The 24,243-nt window shown below is 57.8% G+C and overlaps 1 protein-coding gene across 1 annotated transcript in view; it reads left to right on the top strand.

The window, feature by feature from the left end:
* CAMK4 (calcium/calmodulin dependent protein kinase IV) overlaps window positions 1-24,243 on the top strand; it is a 190,768-nt gene that overhangs the window by 107,587 nt on the left and 58,938 nt on the right. The window contains exons 3-5 of the mRNA XM_062189967.1: window positions 6,728-6,790; window positions 9,148-9,230; window positions 20,872-20,944. Coding sequence (XP_062045951.1) covers window positions 6,728-6,790; window positions 9,148-9,230; window positions 20,872-20,944 — 219 coding nt within the window. The remainder of the gene's footprint in view (window positions 1-6,727; window positions 6,791-9,147; window positions 9,231-20,871; window positions 20,945-24,243) is intronic.

Below are 24,243 nucleotides of genomic sequence, written 5' to 3'. Positions count from 1 at the left end.
CCCTTCCAGGCCATAGCAGAGAGCTGGACTGGAAGAGGGGCAACCGGGATAGAATCCGGCACCCCAACTGGGTGTGCCGGCGCCGCTAGGCAGAGGATTAGCCTGTTGAGCCACGTTGCTGGCCTTCACTCTTTATTATAAGATATCGGTTTCTTTCTTGGAAGGTTATCTTACTGAGCCATGTTGATGCCTTCCTGGAGAACCTGGGGAGTAAGGGTTCTGCAAAGCACGGGGACAACAGCCACGGCCTCTGAGCTGGGGAGTACAGGATCTGACGTAAAGACGTGCCTGGCTGGTGTGTGCAGATGTAGTGACAAAGGCAGCAATCTAAGGGGAGCTGAGCTAGGAAGTGCTGTGGCCTCACAGCCTGAGAATCGGAACCCTGGCAGGCAGTGCTTGATTGGTTTTGTGTCTTTCCTTATGGGTGAGCAAGTGGAGGAGCAGTGCAGGCAGCCTGGATCGGGCCCTGTGACAGGGAGCAGATGGTGGGCAGGGCTGGTGAGGACATGGTGGGCAGGGCTGACGAGGACATACTCTGAGGCTGGGAGTGTTAAGTCAGCACCCCACTCCCCACGACAGCAAACCAGAGGGGGCGGCAGCTGCTGCAGCCAAGGAGGGCTTTGAACCCTGGACACCAGGCCCCTTCCCCTTCTCCCTCCCACTGCTGAGTCACACCTGCCCCCAGTGAGTCTGGTACCAGCCACATGCTGTGTACAAACTCCCCTCAGCTCCCATTTCAGTCAGTTGCCTAAGTAACTGACTGTTCCAAGTCAGAAGAGTGGCTATTGCCTGTGGGCAGCAAGGTTTGTATTCAGCATCTGAGAAGGAAGGAGCAAGGTCACTCCTTGGAGGTGCTGCCTGACCTGAGGGCCCCTCTCTCACAGGGCTCAGGGTCCTGACCTGCGGGTGTCTGTCTTGCTGGTCACGCCTCTGGGAGATGCTAGTGCTCTGCTCAAACTCTATGGTAGCCACTGGCTTTCTGCTCTCTGGGGAGATGGCGCGCCTCTCCTCTGGTTCTCCCAGTGTTCTGGGGAGTAGTAACAGAACTGTCAAACATTCAAACAGAACTTGAGGCTCACCATTTCAAAGCCATCCTCATCTGATTGGAATGCTTTATTAATACTGCTTTCCTGTAATGGCCTCATGCTGGTCCAAGTCAAATGTAAAACAAGGGACTCATTCCCCCTCCTCCACCACCTCACTGTGTCCAGAGTGTGCCACTGACCCACTTCTAGGCCATCACCTCTTTGCAGCCGACCTTCATCCTCTGCACTCAGCTCACACCCACACTGCAACTCAGAACATTCTGGACCAAGAGCTGTGAAAAGCAAGGCTGGGAGGCCCAGGGAGGGTCCCATTTTGGCTTCTTCCAGGTGCACAGGGGGTGGAGAAAGCAGGGAGTGGGCGGTGGTGTGTTCAGCACTATGGACAGAGCTGGCCGTCTCTGGGAGTGGGTGGTGTTTTCAGCACCACGGACAGGGCCGGGCATCGCTGAGCGTGGGATCTGGTGCTGGGTTCAGCACCACGGACAGAGCTGGCCATCTCTGGGAGTGGGTGGTGTTTTCAGCACCACGGACAGGGCCGGGCATCGCTGAGTGTGGGATCTGGTGATGGGCTCAGCACCACGTACAGGGCCGGGCATCCCTGAGTGTGGGGTCTGGTGATGGGTTCAGCACCACGGACAGGGCTGGCCGTCTCTGGGAGTGGCAGCTGGTGGTGCGTTCAGCACCACGGACAGGGCCAGGCATCTCTGGGCGTGGCAGCTGGTGGTGGGTTCAGCACTGCGGGCAGGGACAGGCCTCTCTATGAAGCTGCTCCTCTTGCGGCTTCCCTGTCTCTGGAAGCAGCCATTGGAGCCTTTCTGTTTCTCATCCTTCACACTTTCCCATGCACATCCCACATGCAGCCCAGCTTCAGACACTGACGGACGGCCCCTGCCTGAAGACACCCATGCCCTTTCGCCTGCTCCCTCACTGCTACCTGGGCCCAGCTCCCCCCTCACCTGGACTGCAGGGCCTCAGTGTGGGCCCTGTTTCTCATCAACCTCACCCTGCCAAAGCCATTGCTACCTTTAGGAGCTCGGCAGGGGTCATGTCCTTCGTCCCATGGTGGCTGACCCCTTGTGGTCAGCATCTGCTCCTGTCATCCACTCCGTCCTCCTCTGCCCTTGGCTCTGGCCGCCCTGGCTCCCTGCCCCAGCTGAGTGGCTGCAGGCCCTTTGCATGTGTGTTTCTCCATCTAGGGCACTCCCAGGGGTGTGCCCTCTCTCACCCTCTCCTCAGCTCAGCTCTGACCTTTTTCTTTCCTTCCTTCCATACTGAACTTAGCACCTCGGGACCTTTGCCTACTTATTCCTCTTCTTAGGCCAGAAAATCCGCTTTTCACCACTAGATCCTTATGCCCAGAATAGCATCAGTACAGAGTGGGCAATCAAAAACGTCTGTGGAGTAGGTGGATAAAGCTGACTGAATGAGATGCCCCAGGCTGGGTGGACTGGTGGACAACAGGAAGCGCTTGGAGGGCCCTGTGGCATTTGGAGTTGCATGTGAAAACAGGGCTAGCCCACATGGTTCTGCATTTGCACATTCAGGCACAGAGAGGAGTGGAGTTTCACCAAAGGGAGGGCTTTGGCTGTGAGGACGGCAGAGGGGTGGGTGTTCCTGTGGACCTCGGACCTCAGCAGAGTAAGAGCTGGACAGACAGGCGGCGGAAGTCTGAGCACGCAGTGAGTGTTGACCTGAGGAGTACACCAAGGTGGTTTCGAGTGACTGCTGTGAGGCCTGGGGTGTGGCCTGAGTGGGTTTCCATGCTGAGGCCAGGATATCAAGCAAACCGCGTTCTGAAGATGGAGTCGCTGGCAGCAGTCGTGGCCGAGATGGACATAAACGCACAGGTCTGCAGTGTGGAGACAGGGAGACGGCTGCTCCCAGGAGGGGGTACAGGAGAAGCCAGAGTTTTGCAGGGAGAAGGGAGGAAAGAGAGTGTGGACACAGCAACAGGGAGAAGGAAGCCCTCTCTCTTGCATCAGCCTTTGTGATGTGGCTCCTCCTGGAGCAGGAACAGGTCGTGTCCGAGATGGCCATGACGTGTCCAGACTCTGTTAGGCAGTAATCAGATCGGGGGGAAATTCTGCAGTCTGGGGAGGTCACAGCCCCTGGTAGGAAAACCTCAGCATTTGTGTGTGTCGCAGGGTGCAGCTTTGTGTGGACAGAGGCAGTTCCCAGCTTCAGATACTGGTGTACTAAAACTGCCATCGCTGCATTTAACAGAACCCCAGGTGCCAGGCCTTTCCACCGGCGTGAGTGCTGGCGTGGATTCGTGTCGGAAAGCAGACGCCACGCACATGGCAGCCCTGTGGAGCTGGAAGCCGTTCTGTCTTTTACCCATGGTCAGTTTATATCCCGCCTGCTTCCAGGGAGGACTGCGGAATCCTGGAGCTGTGCTCCGTGTCTTGGTCTCCAGAGGCCGTGCAAGCCAAAGAGGCTGGGAAAAGAGTAGAGACTCAGGATTCAGGGTCCCGGCCCCCGCGTGGACAGTGATGTGAGGCTGCACGCTGGGTGGAAGACTGTGGTGCCCATAGAGAGCCAGGAGGGCAGCACCCCTGGAGCCAGGGGTCACCCAGGCCTCTCAAGAGTCTGAAGTTCACGTATCCCCCTCAGGGCTGTGGCCGGGTGACTGCCCAGCCTCTCTCTTTCCTCCCCCAGGCCATGCACAGCATCTGCCTGCAGCCGCCCATCATCCCCGCTGAGCAGGAGCTGCTGTCCGTTCTCCACTTCCTGTGCTTTTGTCCCCACGTGTTTCCCGGACCTCCCTCCCTCCTTGTCCTTATGGATCACCCCGGGCCTGACACAGGGTGAACTGGCTGCGTGTGTGCACAGGGGGCCTGTGCTCAGCCCACCCGGTGCCAGCTGTGGAGCCTGCTCTGGGGCGACTCTGGGATCAGAGCTCCTGAACACCGCTCTCTCTCTACCCTCTTCAGGGCAGACAGCAAAACTGGGCTTTCTCTCTACAGGGAGGAATCCGGAGCTCTGTGGAGTTCTGAAACCGGGCTGGCTTTTGTTATGTTTTATTAATTTTTCCTGTGTGAAAATGTTTAAGTCTGTTTTATATTGAAAGTGTATCGGGGCCGGCACCGCTGCTCACTAGGCTAATCCTCTGCCTGCGGCGCCGGCACCTGGGTTCTAGTCCCAGTCGGGGCACCGGATTCTGTCCCGGTTGCCCGTCTTCCAGGCCAGCTCTCTGCTGTGGCCCAGGAGTGCAGTGGAGGATGGCCCAAGTGCTTGGGCCCTGCACCTGCATGGGAGACCAGGAGGAAGTTCCTGGCTTCGGATTGGCGCAGCACCAGCCGTGATGGCCATTTGGGGAGTGGACCAACAGAAGGAAGACCTTTCTCTCTGTCTCTCTCTCTCTCACTGTCTAACTCTGCCTGTCAAAAAGAAAAAGCAGAAAGTGTATCGGAGGCTGGTATTGTGGCATAGTGGTAAACTGCTACCTGTGATGCTGGCATCCCATATGCACACTGGTTCAAGTCCTGGATGCTCTAGTTCTGATCCAGCTCCTTGCTGTGTCCTAAGAAAGCAGCAGAGCATGGCCCAAGTGCTTGGACCCCTGCACCCACGTAGGAGATTCGGATGAAGCTCCTGGCTCTGGCCTGGGCCAGCGCTGGATGTTGCAGCCATCTGGGGAGTGAACCAGCCTAAAGAAGATATTCTCTGTCTCTCTTTAACTTTGAAAATAAATAAATACTTATTAAAAAGATAAGTACGTCAGAAGCCATGGGATCCTTGGGTGGTTGAAGAGGAGCTGCAGCGAGGCTGTGAAGAGCGGCCAGGAGCTGAGCTGTTTGACGATTTCCCATTCCCTGCTGGCAGCCAGCACCAGGGCCACAGAGTGCCCTCGCACAGTCGAGCAAGGCGTTCCACATCCGGGACGAACAGTCGTGTGGTTTTCTTTTTTTTTTTTTTTGACAGGCAGAGTGGACAGTGAGAGAGAGAGAGAAAGGTCTTCCTTTTTGCCGTTGGTTCACCCTCCAATGGCCGCCGCGGTAGCGCGCTGCGGCCAGCGCACCGCGCTGATCCGATGGCAGGAGCCAGGTGCTTCTCCTGGTCTCCCATGGGGTGCAGGGCCCAAGCACTTGGGCCATCCTCCACTGCACTCCCTGGCCACAGCAGAGAGCTGGCCTGGAAGAGGGACAACCGGGACAGGATCGGTGCCCCGACTGGGACTAGAACCCGGTGTGCCGGCGCCGCAAGGTGGAGGATTAGCCTAGTGAGCCGCGGCGCCGGCAGTCGTGTGGTTTTCTATAGTTGGCTAGTAATGGCAGAGTCTTTTAGAGTGAGGCCCCGTTTGAATGTTAGCAGTGTTTCACCGCATGAAAAAATGATGGCGAGTATTCCCCATCTCAGCACAGGGGTGTGGGGCCGAGCACCCCACCCCACAGCTGCACCGTGATCTCGCTCCGGGAAGGCCCATTTTGCTTGTTGTCGCATGTCCCCCGTTGTCCCCTGTTGTCCCCATGGGGCTGAGCACACATCCCTCACTAGATCTCAATCCTGAGCACTCGTCCCACAATCAGGGAGTACCTGGACGCTCTTGAAACTGCAGCTCCCTGGAACACATTTTCTTGTTTTTAAACAGGTCCGGCTTTTCTTAAATACATACTTTCTTGCCTCAGAAGTGTTGAGAATGTGAGGAAAGCCGTGGGCCGTCTTCTGCCCTACAGGGCACGGAGATCCCAGAAAAGGCTTTGTCCAGACGTCCGTGCCAACCTTTCCTCCCGGACAGGGCCACTGTTTCCTTCCTCAACGTTTGTCAGTAGGAGCATCAACAGTGGGCACGGCCCCTGCCCGGGAGCAGGGGTCATGGCGGGCTGGGTGGTCTGTGGCTCACCCACCAGCCAGGCCACTGCCTCCCTCAATTTCCCCTGTGGATCTAAGAATTCCTAGCGAAAGGGGTCCATTTAGGTTACCAGTAAACACTCAAAGTTCTCTGTGTTAAATCTGATGGCGAGAGTTACTGTTAATTAACTATTAATCATTTATTGGTCAGTCCAGGATCTGAAAGAATCGGGAAGTAGTGCCTTGGGGCCTAGTGCCTGTGGGAGACGGAGGGAACAAACACCTCAGGCGGTCAGCAAGGGCAGCCCTGGGACACTGCGTCCCCTGTCCGAGTGCCTGGGATTGAGTCCTGCCTCCCCCTTCATCCCCGCTCCCTGCTCATGCGCCCTGGGAGGCAGCGGGTGATGTCCCAGAGTACTTGGGTCCTTGTCATCCATGTGGGGGACCCCAAGGAGCTCTGGGCTCCTGGCTTCAGCCTGGCCCAGCCCCAGCCGCTGTATTTGGGGGATGAACCAGTGAATGAAAGCTCTCTCCCAAGTTGTCTGTCGGCTCCTGATTTCCTTCAAACAACCAACAACAAGAAAACGTCAGCGAAGGCGTTCTTAGTGTCTGCCAGCCGTGGTCAGTAGAGGGGCCTGACCCCGCTTGGCCTGTCAGTCACTCGTCTCATAAACGTGTACCAGAGGAGGCCGAGACTAACCTATGAGAGCGGTCCCTGAGGTCAGAGGCAGAGTGAGCTCACGGGTGGAGCACGGAGCTCCTGCGACTTTGTTTCCTGCCACAGAAAGGAGAGACAGACAGAGGTGGAGTCTGGAGTCGGGACTGGGCTGCTGCTGCCGCGCCGACCCCAGGCCAGTCCGCCTCAGCTTCTCTCTTCCCTTGCCTTGCAGGTGGACAAGAAGATCGTGCGGACTGAGATAGGAGTCCTTCTCCGCCTCTCCCACCCCAACATCGTAAGTGGCTTTTGACCTCTTCCCATTAGCGTCCCGGGCTGTAGAGCAGGGCCTTGGTCCCTCCCTGTCCCTGCTGATAGCCCGAAGGGATTTCTTCTGCCTCTGGTGACCACCTGGTGTCTGTCCTCTCGTCTCAGTTCTCGGGCTGAATGAATCTGCTCCTGGAAAGCTCCCAGATGCACAGATGTGCGTAAGAGGATGAGACCTGGCGACCTGGCCTGCCTCCTCCCTGCACCAGTCTTAGGGACACCCGGGTGCTGGGGCAGCCGTGAAGAGACCACGTGGCTCTCCCAGCTCTGGGGTCTCCTGTGAGGTTCTCGGGTGCAGGAGCTCCCTGAGATGCTTGCTGAGGGGTGGCGAGGAGTGGCCTTGGAGGCTCTGCCAGGGGCAAGTGTGGACCCCACGCCCATGGGAAAGGCCCAGGAGGAGCCCTCATGAGCCAGGGAGAAGGGCACAGGCATCTCTGGGGCTGTTGCTGGTGGTTAAGAAGCGAGGCATCCCCTTGAAGAAAATGTCATGGAAACCCTTGGTGTCACCAGGGAGACGACAGTGCTGAGGGGCGCACCAGGCCGGCAGGGCAGGGGCAGGTGTTCCTGTCCATGGGCTCGGCTCTCAGGGACGCCACCCAGCGCCCAGGCACTGGCTCCGCCTTCCTCTATGCTTGTGCCCCTTGGTCCTGCGGGGGTCTCAGCACAGTTCTGCCTTAGCAGGGCTGCCTCGGACACAGGAAAGGGATGGAGGGCGTGGGTAGGGCCCCAGAGGAGACCACCAGGCTGTCAGGAACCCAGCTGCACAGGGCCGCCCCGCCCACGGGCATCACTGACCAGAGCTGCCCCTGCCCACTGTCCACTGCCCAGAGGCCAGCAATCCAGGCCCAGGGCCACCCTCTGCCTCAGACCCGTCCTGATCCGCAGCTGCTTCCCTGAACAACTCAGGGTCCCGTTTGCCCAAAGTGCTGGACAGAGCCTGGCTTGGCCACCACTTGTACAGGTCTCCTGGGTTCCAGAGAGAAGTCGGAGCGGGCTTCGTGCCAGCGTAGAGCCTTCCAGGGCCCTGGCTTCTCAGATGTGCGGACGGAACATCCGAGATCGGCCGGGTTACCCGAGTCACACCACCGCTGCTTCCGCTTTTCTGGGACGCCTCACCTGCAGCAGCTTGTCCGCTCCTCAACACACTGAGTCCCTGCCCCCCCAACCTCCCACCTGCCCCCGCCCCACCCCCCACCTGCCCCGCCCCACCTCCCACCCTGCCCCTCACCTCCCACCCTGCCCCTGTCCCCCACCTCCCACCCTGCCCCTGTCCCCCACCTCCCACCTGCCCCCACACCACCCCCACCTGCCCCGCCCCACCTCCCACCCTGCCCCCACCTCACCTCCCTCCTGCCCCCGCCCCTCACCTCCCACCCTGCCCCTCACCTCCCACCCTGCCCCTGTCCCCCACCTCCCACCCTGCCCCTGTCCCCCACCTCCCACCTGCCCCCACACCACCCCCACCTGCCCCGCCCCACCTCCCACCCTGCCCCCACCTCACCTCCCTCCTGCCCCCGCCCCTCACCTCCCACCCTGCCCCTCACCTCCCACCCTGCCCCCGCCCCTCACCTCCCACCCTGCCCCTCACACCTGGCCTCCAGCAGAAGCAGGCATTTTCACCCCTGGCAGCCATGATGCCTTCAAGTGTCTTCGGCTTCTTAGTTGGTTTTGTTCAGATCCTGCAGCAATTCAGAAGTCGGGGTGTGTTGGCGGAATGTAGCGAATGTTTCAAAGGCAGCTGCTTTTCAACTGTTAAAAGGCACGGTGTAGGGCTGGCGCTGTTGCTCAACAGGCTAATCCTCCGCTTGTAGTGCCGGCACACCGGGTTCTAGTCCCGGTTGGGGCGCTGGATTCTATCCCGGTTGCCCCTCTTCCAGGCCAACTCTCTGCTGTGGCCAGGAAGGCAGTGGAGGATGGCCCAAGTGCTTGGGCCCTGCACCCCATGGGAGACCAGGAGAAGCACCTGGCTCCTGCCTTCGGATCAACACAGTGCGCCAGCTGCAGCGCGCTGGCCGCGGCGGCCATTGGAGGGTGAACCAACGGCAAAGGAAGACCTTTCTCTCTGTCTCTGTCTCTCACTGTCCACTCTGCCTGTCAAAAAATTAAAAATAAAAAAATAAAAAAGGCACAGTGTCAGAACCCTGTGGCATCTTGGCAGTGTGAGGTGGCTGATGGGAGCGGCAGGTGCGCGGCTGCCCTGTGCAGAGCAAGGGCCTTGGCCCCCATGAGCCAGTGTGGCGCTGCTGCCGACTGCTGTCTCCGCCACGGTCTCCCCTGTCTCCAAGAACTGAGAAAATAAGGAGTACGTGGCCTTTCTTCTCTCCCCAGATAAAACTCAAGGAGATATTTGAAACCCCGACAGAGATCAGCCTGGTCCTGGAGCTCGTCACGGGAGGGGAGCTGTTTGACAGGTGAGTGGCCCTCGAGTGGAGCCCAGGTCTTCCGGGAGGCTGCACCTGCTGACACTGACAGGTTCTGGCGCGGTCGCGCTGAGCAGCAGGGAGGGGGCAGGTGGTGCTTCCTCAGGCACCGGAGGCTGAGCACTAGGACTGCTGGCTGGGGGACAGGGGGGGCGGGCCTGGGACACCTGCTCGCCTTCCCCACGGTGGCCAGAATTTCCAGTCCTCCAAAGGGGGACTTTGCAGGCTGCGTTTGGTGGGAACCATGGCCGGGTAAGTGTGTGCTGTCCTGGTGGTCCGTGTGGCACCCCCACGCTCAGGAGACTCGGGACCTCTGAGTGATGGCGTCACGGCCACTTCCCTCAGCCTTCTGGGGAAAACGGGTTCCCGTACAGCCCAGCTGTCACACCTTCACCCACCATTCAGAGCAGAGGTGTGAGGGGGTGGAGGTGCCCAGGACTCTGCCCCAGAGCGAGGCGTAGGCAGGCAGTGGGGACGGGGCGTGCCAGACGGACGTCTCTGCGGTCTGTTGCATCCCCGACCTGCTCAGAATCCCACGTGTGTCCTCACGGGCTCATGGGAGCCCTTTGCTGACCATCAAGTCGCTCGAAAGGGTGGAAGTGGAAGATGACAAAGGGGCCTGGTGGGTGCACGCTGGGCACGGCCAGCTGTGCAGGGTGGGGGTATGGTAGGAGAGACACGGGGGGAGCCTCTGACACAGCCTGGCTGCGCGGATCACAGAAGTGCCTTGTGTTTGCTGAATGGATGAAGGAGCCCCTGTGGGGGGAAGGTACCTGCAGGAGATGGGCGTGGGATGTGCGCCAAGGGAGCACCACTCCCCTTCTGCCATGGTCTGAGTGTCTCCCCCACATTCACACGTTCGCATCCGACCCCAAGATGAGGCTCCAGGGCTGAGCCTTGGGGAGGGGACGAGGCCACATGTCGGAGCCCTCTGACAAAAGGCCTGGGAGATGCTGTGTCCTGTGAGGCCGCAGGTGCTGCTGCCGCCTGCAGGGAGTTGGTGCTTGTCGGGTGGGCACCCTGCTGCCCGCCCCTCCCCGCCCACCCCTTCGAGAGCTTGCCGCAGGCTGCGAGCCACCCTCAGAGGCTGTGGCTGTTTTAGCGCTGCCCAGGGAGGGTCTGGGTCTTCAGGTGGGGAGGAGAAGACGGCTCAGCTTGACAGGAGCCATGTGTGCACTCCCAGAACACAGTGAGTTGTTAGAATTTAAAAACGGTGCCCTCTGGGAGTGGTTGTTTGGCCTCATTGTCAAGATGCTGCTAAAGTGCCTGTGTCCCACCCCAGGTGGGTCCAGCACCCAGCTCTAGCTCCCGACTCCAGCTTCTTGCTAAGACCAAGCCTGGCAGGTGTCAGTGGTGCTCTGGTAGCTGGGACCCTGGTCTCGGCTCTGGCCTGGCCACTCTGGGCACCGGGGGGCAGTCGGTGAGCACATGGGGATCGATCTCTCTCTCTCTGTCTCTCTGTCTCTCTGTCTCTGTCTCTCTGTCTCTGTCTCTGTCTCTGTCTCCCTCCCTCCCTCCCTCCCTCCCTCCCCCTTTCTCTCTCTCTCACACACACATACATACTTCTCAAGTAGCTAATTTAGAAATACTGCACTGTTTTGCTGATTCCCATGTTTTAAGAGCAGCGAGTCACCTGGAGGCAGTGAGCAGCAGCAGCCTACGCAGACGCTGGCGTGGCTCTGGGCAGGGGTCCGTCCGTCCGTCCACCCGTCGGGCAGCCAGGCTCACTGTTTTGAACCCTGGCCCCAGGAACTCACCTGTGATGACTGAGCTTGCTGGGCCTCCGGCTGTTTGGGAAGCTGTGCTTTGGTGCTGGGAAAGCCCACTGGGCCGGGATCTGCACCGGGCTGTGCTCGCTCTCGTTCTGAGCTCAGACGAGGCCCCCGTGCCCACTCGTTCAGGGGTTGCCCGGCTTTTCAGCCCCTGTCCTCCCTGTCCGCCTCTGCGCTGACCCCGTGGGTGTCCTCCTCCTGGCTCCCAGCAGGGATCCTGCCGGGTGGAGCCCCCAGGTGTCCCTGTGGAGTGTGGACCTGAGAGAGACTGGGTTTCCTGGTTGTAAATTGTCTCAGAGCAGGAGTGTGTGCCCAAGCTGTCACCCTCAGGCCAGGTACAATTTCCCTACCTTCTCCTGCTTGGATTAATTTGGAATAAAGACTTTCTCCCTCCCTTCATCCTGGACTTTGTTCCATGAAAGAATCTGGGGTGGAAGTTCATTCAGTTCTGGATAAAAAGTGGAGAGCTAAGAGCTAGCGTGAGTTTCCTGGGCAGAGACGAGTGGCTGGAACAGTGACCTCACCACGGCCTCTGAAGGACGGCAGCCAGAGAGCAGCTGCTGCCGGCCCCTCGCCGTGGCTCAGGGGACGACCTCTCCCTGGACGTGGCTGGCTGCGTCGTCGATGAGCCGAGATGAGCTTGGCCTTTCCGTTAAGTAACGTAATTCCACAGTTCCATTTATCACATCAGGCTGGAAGTGCATCCTGCGTGATCGTCTGCTGTTGGAGTTGTTTCCTTCTTGAGAGCTAGTGTGGTCTCTGCTGCACTCAGGCCAAGACCAGACGTCTGTAACTGTGACGATAAGAACTCATTCCCTGGCTAATGATGCCTCTAATTGCGCCTAACAAATGAGCTAATAGAGGAACTGATGGAGAGATAACCATGTTAGGTCATAGCAGTCAAAATGGGGTATTTTTATTAGTAAGGATCCAGGGTGCTCACAAAAATTAAACAGTCAAAATCCAAGTGGAATCGACTGTTTCCTGTAGAATTTAAGTATTAATATGTAGGGCAGCTGATTAGAAATCTGGGGATAAAATCCATGATGATGTGTGCCTCCAAGAAAACAAACACAGCAAAGTAAAACCACACGCTTCTGACGTCACGGGACGAACATTCCAGAACCTTCTCTCCATCTTCTCCACCTGTGGAACATCACTTTCACAGAGCACTCCAAGTGGGCGAGGTCCGAGGTTGTTGTGCAGAGCAAATGTTCACTTTTCCCTGCCCCACACAGGGCCTGTTTTAAAGTCACTGGTTCAGCAGCAGCCTGCAGCCTCTGACTCTGCAGAAGTTCTCCCCTCTGGTTTCTGTCTGTTGCCCATGGCGTGTGCACACGCTGAGAGGTTCAGGTCTCAGCCCTTCTCTCTCTCTGATCCGCCCTGCCTGGGTTTGCAGGCCACTGCTCCCTGCGTTGTTGTGAAGGTTTAGACTTTGAGGCATGGAGGGCTGTCGCCTCCCCAAGAGCAGATGGTTGGCGCTGCAGGGGTCTGAGGGGCGGCTGTCAAGGAGCCACACTGCCCTCCCAGGGAGGACCGGTTGCCGTGCGTTCTTGCTCCCGGGGCTGTGCCGTGAAGGGCCCCGCTCTAAGCCTGGGGTTTGCCGGTGCTCCTGTGCAGGTCTGGGTGCCGGGCCCTGCCGGGGCCAGTCTCGCTCGGCCCACGCCTGTGGCCAGGGCCAGCCCTGGGAGCCGCAGGGTGCCTGGGAGCAGCTGTGCTTTGGTGGCTTTTTGTGCTCTCCGGGATCTGGGCTCCTGATGCCCTCGCCTCCTTGGTACTCTCTGATGTCTCCAAATAGATTTTTCAGAAGTACCACCGCTGGCCTGCTTTCACCGCTGCCACGAGGTCCGCCTGGCCCACCTTGCTGAGAGCAGAGACACGGGCAGCGCTGAATCATTCTCACAGACACGGCTGTGTTCTCTTTTGAAAAACCCACCCCGTGAGCCAGGGTACAGGAGAATCACCCCGTGCATGGGTGTGGGCGGGGATTAGCCGAGGCCATGACCTTGGTTGGCTTCCTCTGTTAAGTGCTGGATCCTCAGCCTCTCATTTCCAGGGGAATCCGTCCACATCCCTTTGCTCATGGAGAGATCCTGAGCTGAGCTATTTGTGGGGTTAGGTCACTCAGTATCCCTTCCGTGCCCTTTTGCGAGGTGTTGGCTTCCATGTTTTTCCAAGAGCAGGGGATAAATTCAGATTAAAATTCTGATCTGCCAGACTCCATGCTTTTTTTATTTTTTGAATTTTTAAAAAGATTGGTTTATTTGAAAGGCAGAGAATGGAGGGTGGGGACAGACATAGAGATAGAGAGAGATGTATTCCATCTGCTGGTTCACTCCCCACATGGCCACAATGGCCAGAGCTGAGCCGATCTGAAGCCAGGAGCATCTTCCAGGTCTCTCACACGGGTGCAGGGGCCCAAGGACTTGAGCCATCCTGCACTGCTTTCCCAGGCCACAGCAGGGAGCTGGATCAGCAGTGGAGCAGTTGAGACACAAACGGGCGCCCTGAATATGAGACGCGGGTGCTGCAGGTGGAGGCGTGACCTTCTACGCCTCAGCACCGACCGCCTATTCTCTGCATTTTCCAAAACTGAAACTACCGTGGGAACTACGAGCTGTTCCCCTGCACGGCAGCAGTGACGGGTGTGGGCCCTGTGCATAGCTCCTAGCTGCCTGCCCAGCCCTGGTGGTGGGTAGCTCCTAGCCATCTGCCCAGCCCTGGTGGCAGCCTCCACCTCGGCCTCCCCGGGCTGCCGTCTCTTGGAGAAAAGGAGCTGAGTTCTCCGAGCACTGTTTTCGGGAAAAGCTTCTGGAAGTGGAGCTGAGGCCGCTCTCGCCTGTCTCCCCAGGGCGGCTGGAGCTGGGTGCCCGGACTCAGAAGGCTCCGTGTGTGTGCAGGTCAGGAGGGGTCATGTGACACAGTCTGAGGGGCCGTTCTGTAGGGTTTCAGTGTCCAGAGAGCGATTAGTCGCTCAGACAAGGGCCGCTGTCCAGCTCCTGTCGGGGTCTGGGCAGCGTGCAGATCTTACTAAAATGATCTCGTTTAATGCTCACAGCAGCTCCTGTACGAGGCAGGCCCGATGTACACGTCTCACAGACAGCTCCTGTTAAAGTCTCAGCCCAGCTAGGACCTATGGGGGCAGTAAGGACACGGGGCTGTGTCCCCCCCCAGTGCCTGTGGCTTGTGCTCTTACATCTGAAAGACTCGGGGAGTAGCCTCACACTTGGTCTTCCTTGAGTGTTGGCCCAACTTGAGCTTTGATACGTCTGGTTGTTCCTTCAACCATGAGTATTTTACATGCGTCTCTGTGTGGCTACAGATGAAGACAGCATTGCTGGATGTGGTCTAGGGTGACAGTCTGCTTTTCCTAGCTGCTTGGCTGCAGAGGTGAGGTGGCAGAAGGGGACTCGAGAGTGGGGGCCTGGGGTCATCTCCAGGGGTGCGAGGCAGCCGAGATCTGTGTGGAGGCCCCTGTGTCTGCAGCACCAGCCCGGAGCAGGCTTGGAGGGGGTGAGCTGTAGAGACAACGGAAGGGATGTGTTTAGGTCGAAGCTGTTTGTTTTTCAAAAGCAGAAAGAGACGAGACAGACGCATCAGAGAACCCGATTGGCCGGACGGTCCTGGAGGAAAGTGGCTCCGAGGGCGGCCTGTGGGGACGGGTCTGAGTCTGCCGCCTGGCAGCTGAGAGGGAGCCTCGTCCTCCTCTGTGGTTGCTGGCAAGAGACACGCGGCTCCAGGTCAGAGACCCATGGCTTTGTATCAGGGCCATGGTGGGTGCACCTGTGTCGGCTCTCCTGGCCCTGCGAGGCCAGGAGGACGTCCAGCAGCCCCGGGCTGGGGGCCCTGGACACGGAGTGAGTGTGTCACAAGAGAGGAAATCCCTGGCGTGCAAGCGAGATGCACAGTGGGGCCGTTCGGTGGGGAAGAGGGATGCTCCCTCAGCGCACGGCACTGTGGGCCCCAGGCGCTCCGCTTAGGGCAGAGAGGCAGACTTGACTCTGTTCTTGTGGAACTTCAGGACGGGGCAAATCTTTGACATCAGAGCCATGCCTGTCTGGGACTGGGGATGGGGCCGTGGGCAGCTCCCACGTGGCGGGGTCGGTGTTGCTGAAGGCATGTCAGTCCCGACGCTGGCTGGGAGGGGTGTGAGGGCGGCCAGGGCCTGGCTACAGCTCTGGGGCTCTGCTGACGCAGTCTGCGTGTTAGAGACTCGAGTCTGCCCTCCACGGCATCCGCCTCTGGTTTCCATCCTGGTTGTCAGCTTTCTCCCCCTCGCTCTCTTCCCCGAGTTCGTCTCTCCTGCTCCAGAGGTGGGCGCACGTTTCCCGGAACTCCTCCCGTGCTCTCCAGGTGTGGGTTTGACGCTGAGTTGTGGCAGGGGCCATGCTGGCGCTGCCCTCTCGCCTGGCGGGCATCTCCCCAGCACGTCCCTGTGGCACCCCTGGGTCGGTGGGTCATTCTCTCCATGCTCACACACGTCCCATCCTGCCACACGCATCCTACCCTGCCACACGCATACCCCAGGAACGACTCCCCCACTGAGCTCGTGAGCGCCGGTGCCTCCCTCTTCTCCCGCAGCTCCCCAGCCCCTTTGCCACTGCTGTGCTCTGAGCCCTTGCGCCCCTCCCTGCCACACGTGTGCCCCGCCCTGCCACACACACACCCCTCCCTCCCTGCCACACGCGCCCCTCCCTGCCATCCTTGGGTGGAATGCCCAGAACGCCACTCACAACTTGCAGTTCAGATCAATACTTTCTTGGATTTTTTTCCTAAGATTCATTCATTTATCTGAAGGGCAGAGCTAGAGGGAGAGACAGAGAAAGATCCGTTCTCCGCTGCTTTCACAGGTGCACTAGCAGGGAGCTGTGTTGAAAGGGGACGGCTGGGGCTGGCGGTCATGGAGTGCAGCTGTTGGAGGCGGCAGCTGTCACCCACCGCACAACACTGGCCCAGGTCAGTGCCTTACATGTGACAAACAAAACCTCTCGTGACCTGGCCTCACCCCTCCATTCTGGCTTCACCGTGCCTGGGGGTCTCTCCTCACCACCGGGTCGATCACCAGGTCGATCTGCACCTAGTATAGAAGGTGAAAGGTACAATGCGCGTGGACCCCAGGGTGTTTGAATGCCACTGTTAGCCTCGCCTTCCGCAATACCACAGGAGAAACCAGGGCTGGAGGCTCAGAGGACAACACGAGGACCCCATCGTGAGCTGCCTCGCGGGTGCCAGAGGCGGCCCAACTGGGCCCCACGTGTGTGGGTGGGGATGGTGAGTGCTGGGGAGGGGGTTTCTCAGTCGGACGTGGCCTGAGGGAAGAGGGGGTGTTTTGAGTCTTGTGTGAGGAACGGGAGGTCGAGAGATGGAGCAGCAGGAGGGTCTTCCAGGGCCGGGGGAGATCCACAGCCCTGCACGCCGCGGGCACCAGGGGCTTCGTTGTCCGCATTTTAGATGCTGGGCCAGGCTGAGAGCAGGGCGCAGGCCCTGCTGGGTGAGTAAGCGGGTGTCACTCGATGGGCGTAACCAGAGTGTGCCGGCAAGCTGCGTGATGTCCTGCGCCAGTCCTCAGGGATGGCGTGGGAGAGCTGGGCGTCCCTCAGCCCTCTCCAGGTCTGCCTCTCTGGGGATGCCAGCTCCCCGGGATCCTGTGGCTCCCTGGTCCCCTCGCTCTCTCCATCACTGACACCGAACAGGACAGGTGCTCGTGGCACCGTGGGAGTTCATCAGTGACCACTGTGCACACAGATACCCCATCTGGGAGGAGTCAGCGGCTGGAGCCCATGGGGCAGCCGCGGGTTTGCGCCACGTGGCAGGTGGCAGGTACACATTGGGGTCATTTGTCGGTGACGGCATCTCGGGCACTTGCAGCCCTGAAGCCCTGGTCCTTGGAGCGCCGGAGGTTTGGGATCTGTCACCACCGTCTGCTGCTACAGGACACATTCTCCTCAGAGCAGCGTCTTTCTCACGGGCACCCGCAGCTGTGGGCAGAGCCACGGGGCTTCCGGTCCACCAGCCACGGCGTCTGTGGCCTCGGGGTGCGATCAGATGAGAGCCCGCGGGCGGCCTCGCCACGCTTGCTGCCTGCATGAGAGCGACAGATTAAATTGGCCACAGTTAGCCTGACAGAAGCAGCATGCCCGAGTCGATACTTGGAGAGAGAGAAGAGCGTCACGCGTATTCCTTGTCCTACAATTTAAAAATGACGAGAAGGAAAGCAGAATGGTTGAGGAGGAGCCGAGCACCTGGGCAAACACAGTAGCAGTGGAAGTGAAGCTGTGGCGGAGCTGGGAGGCTGGGGGGACAGCAGCCCCGAGCCTGGACACGGCGCCGCCGCCTCCCACCCACAGGTGCCTGCCAGGCCCTCAGGAGCTGGAGTCCTGGACGGCCTCTGAGTCCGTGTTGTGATAAAAATCTGAGGGGACTCTGGTTCTTTTTTTAAAAGATTGATTTTATTTATTTGAAAGAGTTATATAGAGAGGCAGAGACAGAGAGAGAGGTCTTCCATCTGCTGGTTCACTCCCCAGATGGCTGCAGTGGCCGGAGCTGAGCCGATCCGAAGTCAGGAGCTTCTTCCAGGTCTCCCACATGGGTGCAGGGGACCAAGGACTTGGGCCCTCTTCTACTGATTTCCCAGGCCATAGCCAAGAGCTGGATCAGAAGAGGAGCAGCTGGGACTAAAACCGGCGCCTATATGGGATGCCGGCACTTCAGGCCAGGGCCTTAACCCACTGTGCCACAGTGCCAGTCCCAGGACTCTGGTTTCAACACTGAACCTCCTAGCCCAGCCCGCAGTGGCACGCTGGGGCCAACCTCAGGCCCCTGTGCCCTTGGCAATGATTTTGCGATGCTGGGAGCAGCTTTCCTATCTCACAGCGCATGAGAACAAAATTAGTTTGGCAGATGTGAAGAGAAATACAGCAATAGCTACGTTTAAATATAAAAAAAAAAAATGCCAACCGAAATTATCCCCTTCTTTTTATAGCTTTAAAACTCCTACAGGGATTGAATGCTTCGCCGCTTCTGCAAGTGAAGCCGCTGCCATGGTGCAGTTTCACTGGCAGCTTTTTAAACGCCAGCTCCGTTTTGTGCAGGAGTTGTCGCAGGTCACTGCCTGAAACACACACACTCCGTTGCGTGTGAATCGCTGTGACTTCATTCAGGTTAGGTTTCTGAAGAGATCCCTGTCATCGCAGGTGAATCTCAGACCGCATACGTGAGCTGCCTCCTACGGCGGCCGTGGTCTCTGGCGAGCACTGCTGGGGCCCTCCTCCCTCTGCAGAACATGGTGTGGGGGGCGCTGCTTCCTCTGTGCCCCACACTCCTGTTCCCCTTGAGGAAGAGCGCCGGGAAGGCGCCACCCCGGGGCCCGCGGTCTGAAGCTTCGCCTGGCTGGTCACTTGGCTGGGCTCTGAGGCCACAAACGTTTCCTACTCTAGTGCAGCCTGCAGGGAGAGACCCGTGCGCAGCTCTGGGAGGAGACCGAGTTCTGCCTCAGCACCTGCAGGGGCCGTCGGCCAAGCGCCTCCCTGCAGTCAGAGCTGAAATCCAGAGAGATGGATTTGCTCTGCTTGGTCTCTGACGTCTTCCCGGACAGTCAGTCCTCTTTCTGAGTCACAGACCTGCATCTGCCGTCGGGGCCTTTGCTGCTGTGGCCCCTTCTGCCCAGCCACGGGTGGCCAGGGTGGCGACCCAGCTTTCAAAGCACTTAACCTGAAACCTAACTTGCGACCAGCTGGTCAACAAGGCTCCTGAAACAGCAGTCCTTGTAGCAGAAGCCCCGGGAGAGAAGAGGCTGAGGGTGACGGGGCTGTGACGGGACACCCAGGGTTCAGCCGAGGCGGGATGGGAGCCCCACACGGGCCTGGAGGAGCCGCCTGTCACCGCAGCCTCTCTGCACCGTGTGGTGCCCACCTCCCGCGACAGGCATTCCACTGCGGTCGCGATTCTGTGCGTAAGCTCTCTGGTCTCCCCGTCTGCCCGGCAGGCGCTGGCTCACAGTAGGCACTCCCAATGGCTGTCACTGCCCACCTCGTGTCCTGCCCATCCGGGTTCCTCATGGCCAGCCCTGGCATTTGGAAAAGGCACATGCACCTTTCAGATCTGAGCTGGGACGCGGCTGTCTCCACGATCTACCCCTCACCCCGTCCCTGGGCTCCAGGGTGGGATTCTGTGCCTTCTGGGGAGCTCAGGCCGTCCTCTGCCGCCGCCATAGCATCTAGCTGTGTTGGACTCAGGGAAGCCGGAGAAACCCGGGAATGCGGTGGCCGCGTCCTGCTCCCGACGCAGTGCCCTGCCTGTGACAGTCCCTCCACACTGCTTGCTGAATACACACATGTGTTGCCGTTGATTTCTCAACAATGTTGCAGTGGGTTCGTTTCTGAGAGGAGCAGCGTGGTGGGGGCGAGAGGCGCAGAGTCAACACACAGACCCCGGGAGTCGGGTGAAAGCAGGCTTGAGGCGAGCAGCCCGCAGACTCGTTTATTTCAGTTGGTACAACAGCTTATATAGCCAAGACCAGCCAATCTGATCAAGGGGTGGTCTATGCCCCAACCTGTCACAGCCTGTGGTCAGGCAGTTTCCAGAGCCATCCAGTCACAGCCTGTCGCCAGGCAGTTTCCAGAGCCATCCAATCACAACCTGTTGCCAGGCAGGCTCCATTGCCAGGTGGGTTTCAAAGCCATCCCTGAGTAACTGACACTCGCTTGCCAGTGGCCACCTTGGCATGGCCTTCTCATTCCACCACACACATGCGTGCCTAGATCTGCTGAAATGCAAACCTTCTGCTAATGAAATTCTGTTATTGATTAACATTTATTGGAGGAAATCGGTGAAATTTCCAGCAAGCATTTTTTTTAATAAAAGAAAATTTACTTATTTATTTGAAAGGCAGTTACAGAGCTAGAGAGAAGGAGAGACAGATCCTCTCTCTGCCTGTTCACTCTGCAAGTCACTGCAGTGGCTGAGGCTGGGCCAGACTGGAGCCAGGAGCTTCTGCCAGGTCTCCCACATGGGTGCAGGGGCCCGAGGACTTGGGCCATCTTCTGCTGCTTTCCCAGAGCAGAGAGCTGGATCGGAAGAGGAGCAGCCGGGTCTTGAACTAGCGCTCATATGGGATGCGGGCAATATAGGCTGCGGCTCTATCCACTATGCCACAGTGCCGACCCCTCTCCGCAACTCTTTTCCATATTTTTAACAACTCCCCTCCTTCAAGACTGGAGGAAGCAGGTGCACGCACAGAGGAGACACTGATGGTGTTGGGTAGGTCAGTGGGTGGACCAGAGACCCACAGTGACAGCACACGAGAGAATGATGGGATGGAAGCCAGGTGTTGTCCTGTCACAGCACCTCCCGTCTCCCCCTCCCCTGTCAGGAGGTGTTGGCCCACAGATGATTCCAGTTGGCTTTTCCTATGTGAGCTGTCTAACCCAATTACTGATTTCAAACACATTTGAGTTGTCTAAGGAAATGTATGAAGCTGACTTTCAAGAGTAACAATTAATAATTAGCCTGTAATGTTGTAGTCTGTTCATTTTCTTTTGACCCTGGTGTGCAACAAGCACCCCCAAAGTAAAAAGATGCGGAGGATTGCCCCACCTCCTGGCAGTTGTAACAGCCACACGGCGGGTGTTCACGGGTTCGAAGTTCAGAGTTTGGAAGGGAAAGAGTGGTTTTTCCTCCATGAGTACGGGCATTCAAGCCAAGGCCCAGGAAGTGCCTTCCCTCTGCTGAGTGAGCAGGAGGTCTTGGGGGTGCTCGCAGGCCCCGCCGCCTTGTTTAGCTGTGCCGTCTCTAACAGCGCAGGTGCCTGCTAGCCTCCGTTCTGCTAAACGCACATGACTGAGAAGCTTTTCGTGTTGTAGGATCGTGGAGAAGGGGTACTACAGCGAGCGCGACGCCGCCGACGCCGTGAAGCAGATCCTGGAGGCCGTGGCTGTGAGTACGAAGGGGTCACCTGGGCACCCTGGCTCCCCAGAATCACCGCTCGGGGAGTGCGTGCCGGCGCCAGCCGGTCTGTCTCAGCAGAGAGGTGCAGGGCAGCAGCAGATGCTGGCACAGAGCGGAGCACCCTGACGGCGCAGGCCTCTTAGCACGCAGGAGCTGGTTAAAACACTGCCTGTGCTGCGTCCTGACGTCACTCAGACGTCAGGGCCCTAGCGGCTCCTGCTCTGTTTCCTGTTCCTTGAATTGGTTCCCTTATTCTGTTTGTTGTTTTCTAGTTCAGGGGGAAGTGGAAGAAGTTTGAATGTGATAAATGTAGACCTTGCGTATAGGTATTTGATTTTTCTTTCAAGACACTCAGGGTAAATTTCATGAAATGAGTGAATTAGAAGGAAAACTTGGGTAATTTTATTGTTTATAAGAAAGAAATATTTTAAACAGGAACACAGATTTTTGTAAATGCACACACATTTCCACATGGACACACTTCTGTCTGGGAAACCTGTGTGGATTTCAGGAGACATTTGCCTGCATTGAGCATCTACACTGGTTAGAACCTTCTCGTATACTTAATGGTGCCCAGCACATTCTGGGGATCGTTGCTGCATTGTTTACTGAATATAGAACCAGGAAAACATTACTCTCTGAACCAACAGGGCAGAGCCCAAGGGGGCTGTTCCCCAGCGTGCGTTGGAGGCGAATCTGTAAAATACGCCCAGAAGACACGTCCTGTCAGCCAGCCACAGTGGCACAAGCACTCTTCTGGGGAGCTTAGCATAGCGGAGCTGGGGGAGGGAGGGAGGGAGCGAGCTCTGCTTGAAGACCAGTGAGAAGGGGCACACACCCCCAGCCAGGCTTTGCAGAGGGCTCCTGTGACTGGTTTAACCAAAGCCCTCATTGGTCGGTCAGCACCAAGTGCCAGTATCTACAGCTCGGACCTCCTGGAGGATCCCTTCCTGTGAGGGGCTTCGGTCTTTGCTGTGGGGTGGGTTAGGGTGGGAGTTTGGATGGGAGTGAGTCGCAGCAGGAGAGCAAGCCATCACACTGTACCCAGTGCACAGCACAGCTGCTGATGGTGTGGACCCTGGACATTAAGTTCCTCCCCTCACTGTACCCCGAGTGGCCGCTGCTCTGGAGTTTTCGCCATCCTGATGGTCGCTTGTTAACCCTTAGATCCCCTTCTCTCGCTGTCCTAACAGCCTCTTTCCAACCTCCTGCACGTGCTGAACCTAATCCCATTCCCCATCATTCGTGACTTTCTCTTTCCTGCCTCTCTTTCTTTACAAAATAATTCTAGTTGCTTCCAATTCTTATTCTTAAACATGTAAGTCTAGAATAGTCTCTCATGATTTTTGTTTTTTCATTTGTAAGTTCAGTAATGGCAGTTTCAGGCCTTAAAACCTATTTTCAGGGAGGGGATTGTAGTGACACAGTAGGTTAGGCTGCTGCTGGGGGCACCCACATCCAGTCTCAGAGTGCTGGCCCAAGTCCCAGCTGCTCTGTTTTCAACCCAGCATCCTGCTTCTGTGCCTGAGAGGCAGCAGACATCCCGGGTGCTTAGGCCCCTGCCACCCAGGAGGGATTCCTGGATGGAGTTTCTGGCTCCTGGCTTCGCCCTAATCTAGCCTTGACCCCTGTGACCATCTGGGAAGTGAACCAGAGAGTGGAAGATTCTCTCTCTCAAATTAACAGATCCTAAAATAAAGGCATTATAAAATGCCATTTCTGGTTTTTTTAAGGAATGTGGGGTTTTTTGTTTTTTTTTTTTTGTAAAGATTTATTTATTTGAAAGAGTTAGGAGGAGAGACAGGTCTTCCATCTGCTGGTTCACTCCCCAGATGGTCACAAGAGTCAAGGCTGTGTCAGGCACTTATTCTAGGTCTCCCATGGGTAGCAGAGATCCAAGCACTTTGGCCATCTTCCACTGCTTTTCCCAAGCCGTTAGCAGGGAGCTGGATTAGAAGTGGAGCAGCTCACACCCATATGGGATGCCAGTGTTGTAGGTGGCAGCTTTACCTACTATGCCACAAAGCCGGCCCCAAAACTTCAATTCTTCATTCAAATAAACTTGCTGGCCAAGACCCACCGTGCCTTTCCCAGGTCAGGCAGGCAGTGGGTGTGGCAGGCTCGAGTACCACGGGCATCCAGCAGCAGCTTGGGGTTCTGCGTATAAGGACGTGGGCATGTCCTGAGCACCTTCGAGCATTGATTCCTTGTGTAACGTAGTGGGGGCGGTCACCTGTGAGGCTGAGGAGACAGTAGATGAGATTCCGTGTGGAAGCCACGGTTGCGGTCAAGAGGGGAGTGGCAAGGGTAGGCTGCGTCCGACCTGAGATCATCACGTTCACATGGATGTGAACGCCCTACAGATAACCCGGCTCCCAGCTAAGAACTGATGCGCAAAGCAGTCGGGTCGTGTGTTCCGGGGTCTGGGGGCTGCGATGTCACTGCAGTATGGGGACTCCTCAGGACAACTCTCCTGAGTGCTTCGAGCCTGCGTGCGGTGTGGGTGGCAGGTGGCACCCCCAGGAGGGCTGCCCGGCTGCGCAGTCTGCTCCCCTCTTCCTGGGTTGCTGCCTTCCAGGGCTCCCTGCCACTCAGCCTCCCAGAGTGACGTGGTGCACCCCATGTCAACAATAACCAGGAACTCAACTCTTACTAAAATGGATACAAAGATTACTTGACCTTGATCCCAAATCTCGGGCAGAGGCTGTGTGCGGCTTAGCGCGACTCCCTGGTCCCATTTGCTGAAGCTGGGGGAGGGCGGTGCCCTGCCCGAGTGGGGCTGAGCCGCCAGCCTGGGCTGGGGCTGTCCGTGGGGGAGGGGCCCGCGCCTTCCAATTCCGTCTGTTGGCACCCATTATGCTGCTTCTGTTTCCTCGCGTTCCTCCTCTTCTGGATTTTCGCTGGATCCTAGATCTGTTCTTCGTGGCACACAGGCCTGACTTCACTGTGAGTGTGGTTTCATTGAGTAGAAGCCCCAGTGCGCATCACATGGGAACTAACTTCGGAGACCCTCTCTGTCGCCGCTCGCATCCCACCTCTGTGGCTCCCGTGCATGTTGTACAGTAATGGGTCCAAGATTCTCTTGTTCCCTGATGACACCAGCGTGGAATTCCGACAGCACCGTGCTCCACACCACGTGTCCATCTAAATGACACTGTCAGTCAACCATCATTTGCTGAAATCCTAGAGCTCACCCTGTATCTGTTGACCTCACATCCCCCAAATCCCATCAACACATCCTGTCAGTCCACCTCCCACTCAGGACCTGAATTTGACCATTTTCCATC

This window comes from Lepus europaeus, chromosome 4 (assembly GCF_033115175.1).
Source record: "Lepus europaeus isolate LE1 chromosome 4, mLepTim1.pri, whole genome shotgun sequence".
Taxonomy (NCBI): domain Eukaryota; kingdom Metazoa; phylum Chordata; class Mammalia; order Lagomorpha; family Leporidae; genus Lepus; species Lepus europaeus.
Note: the sequence above shows the minus strand (reverse complement) of the source record. Positions and strands in the feature narration are given on the sequence as shown.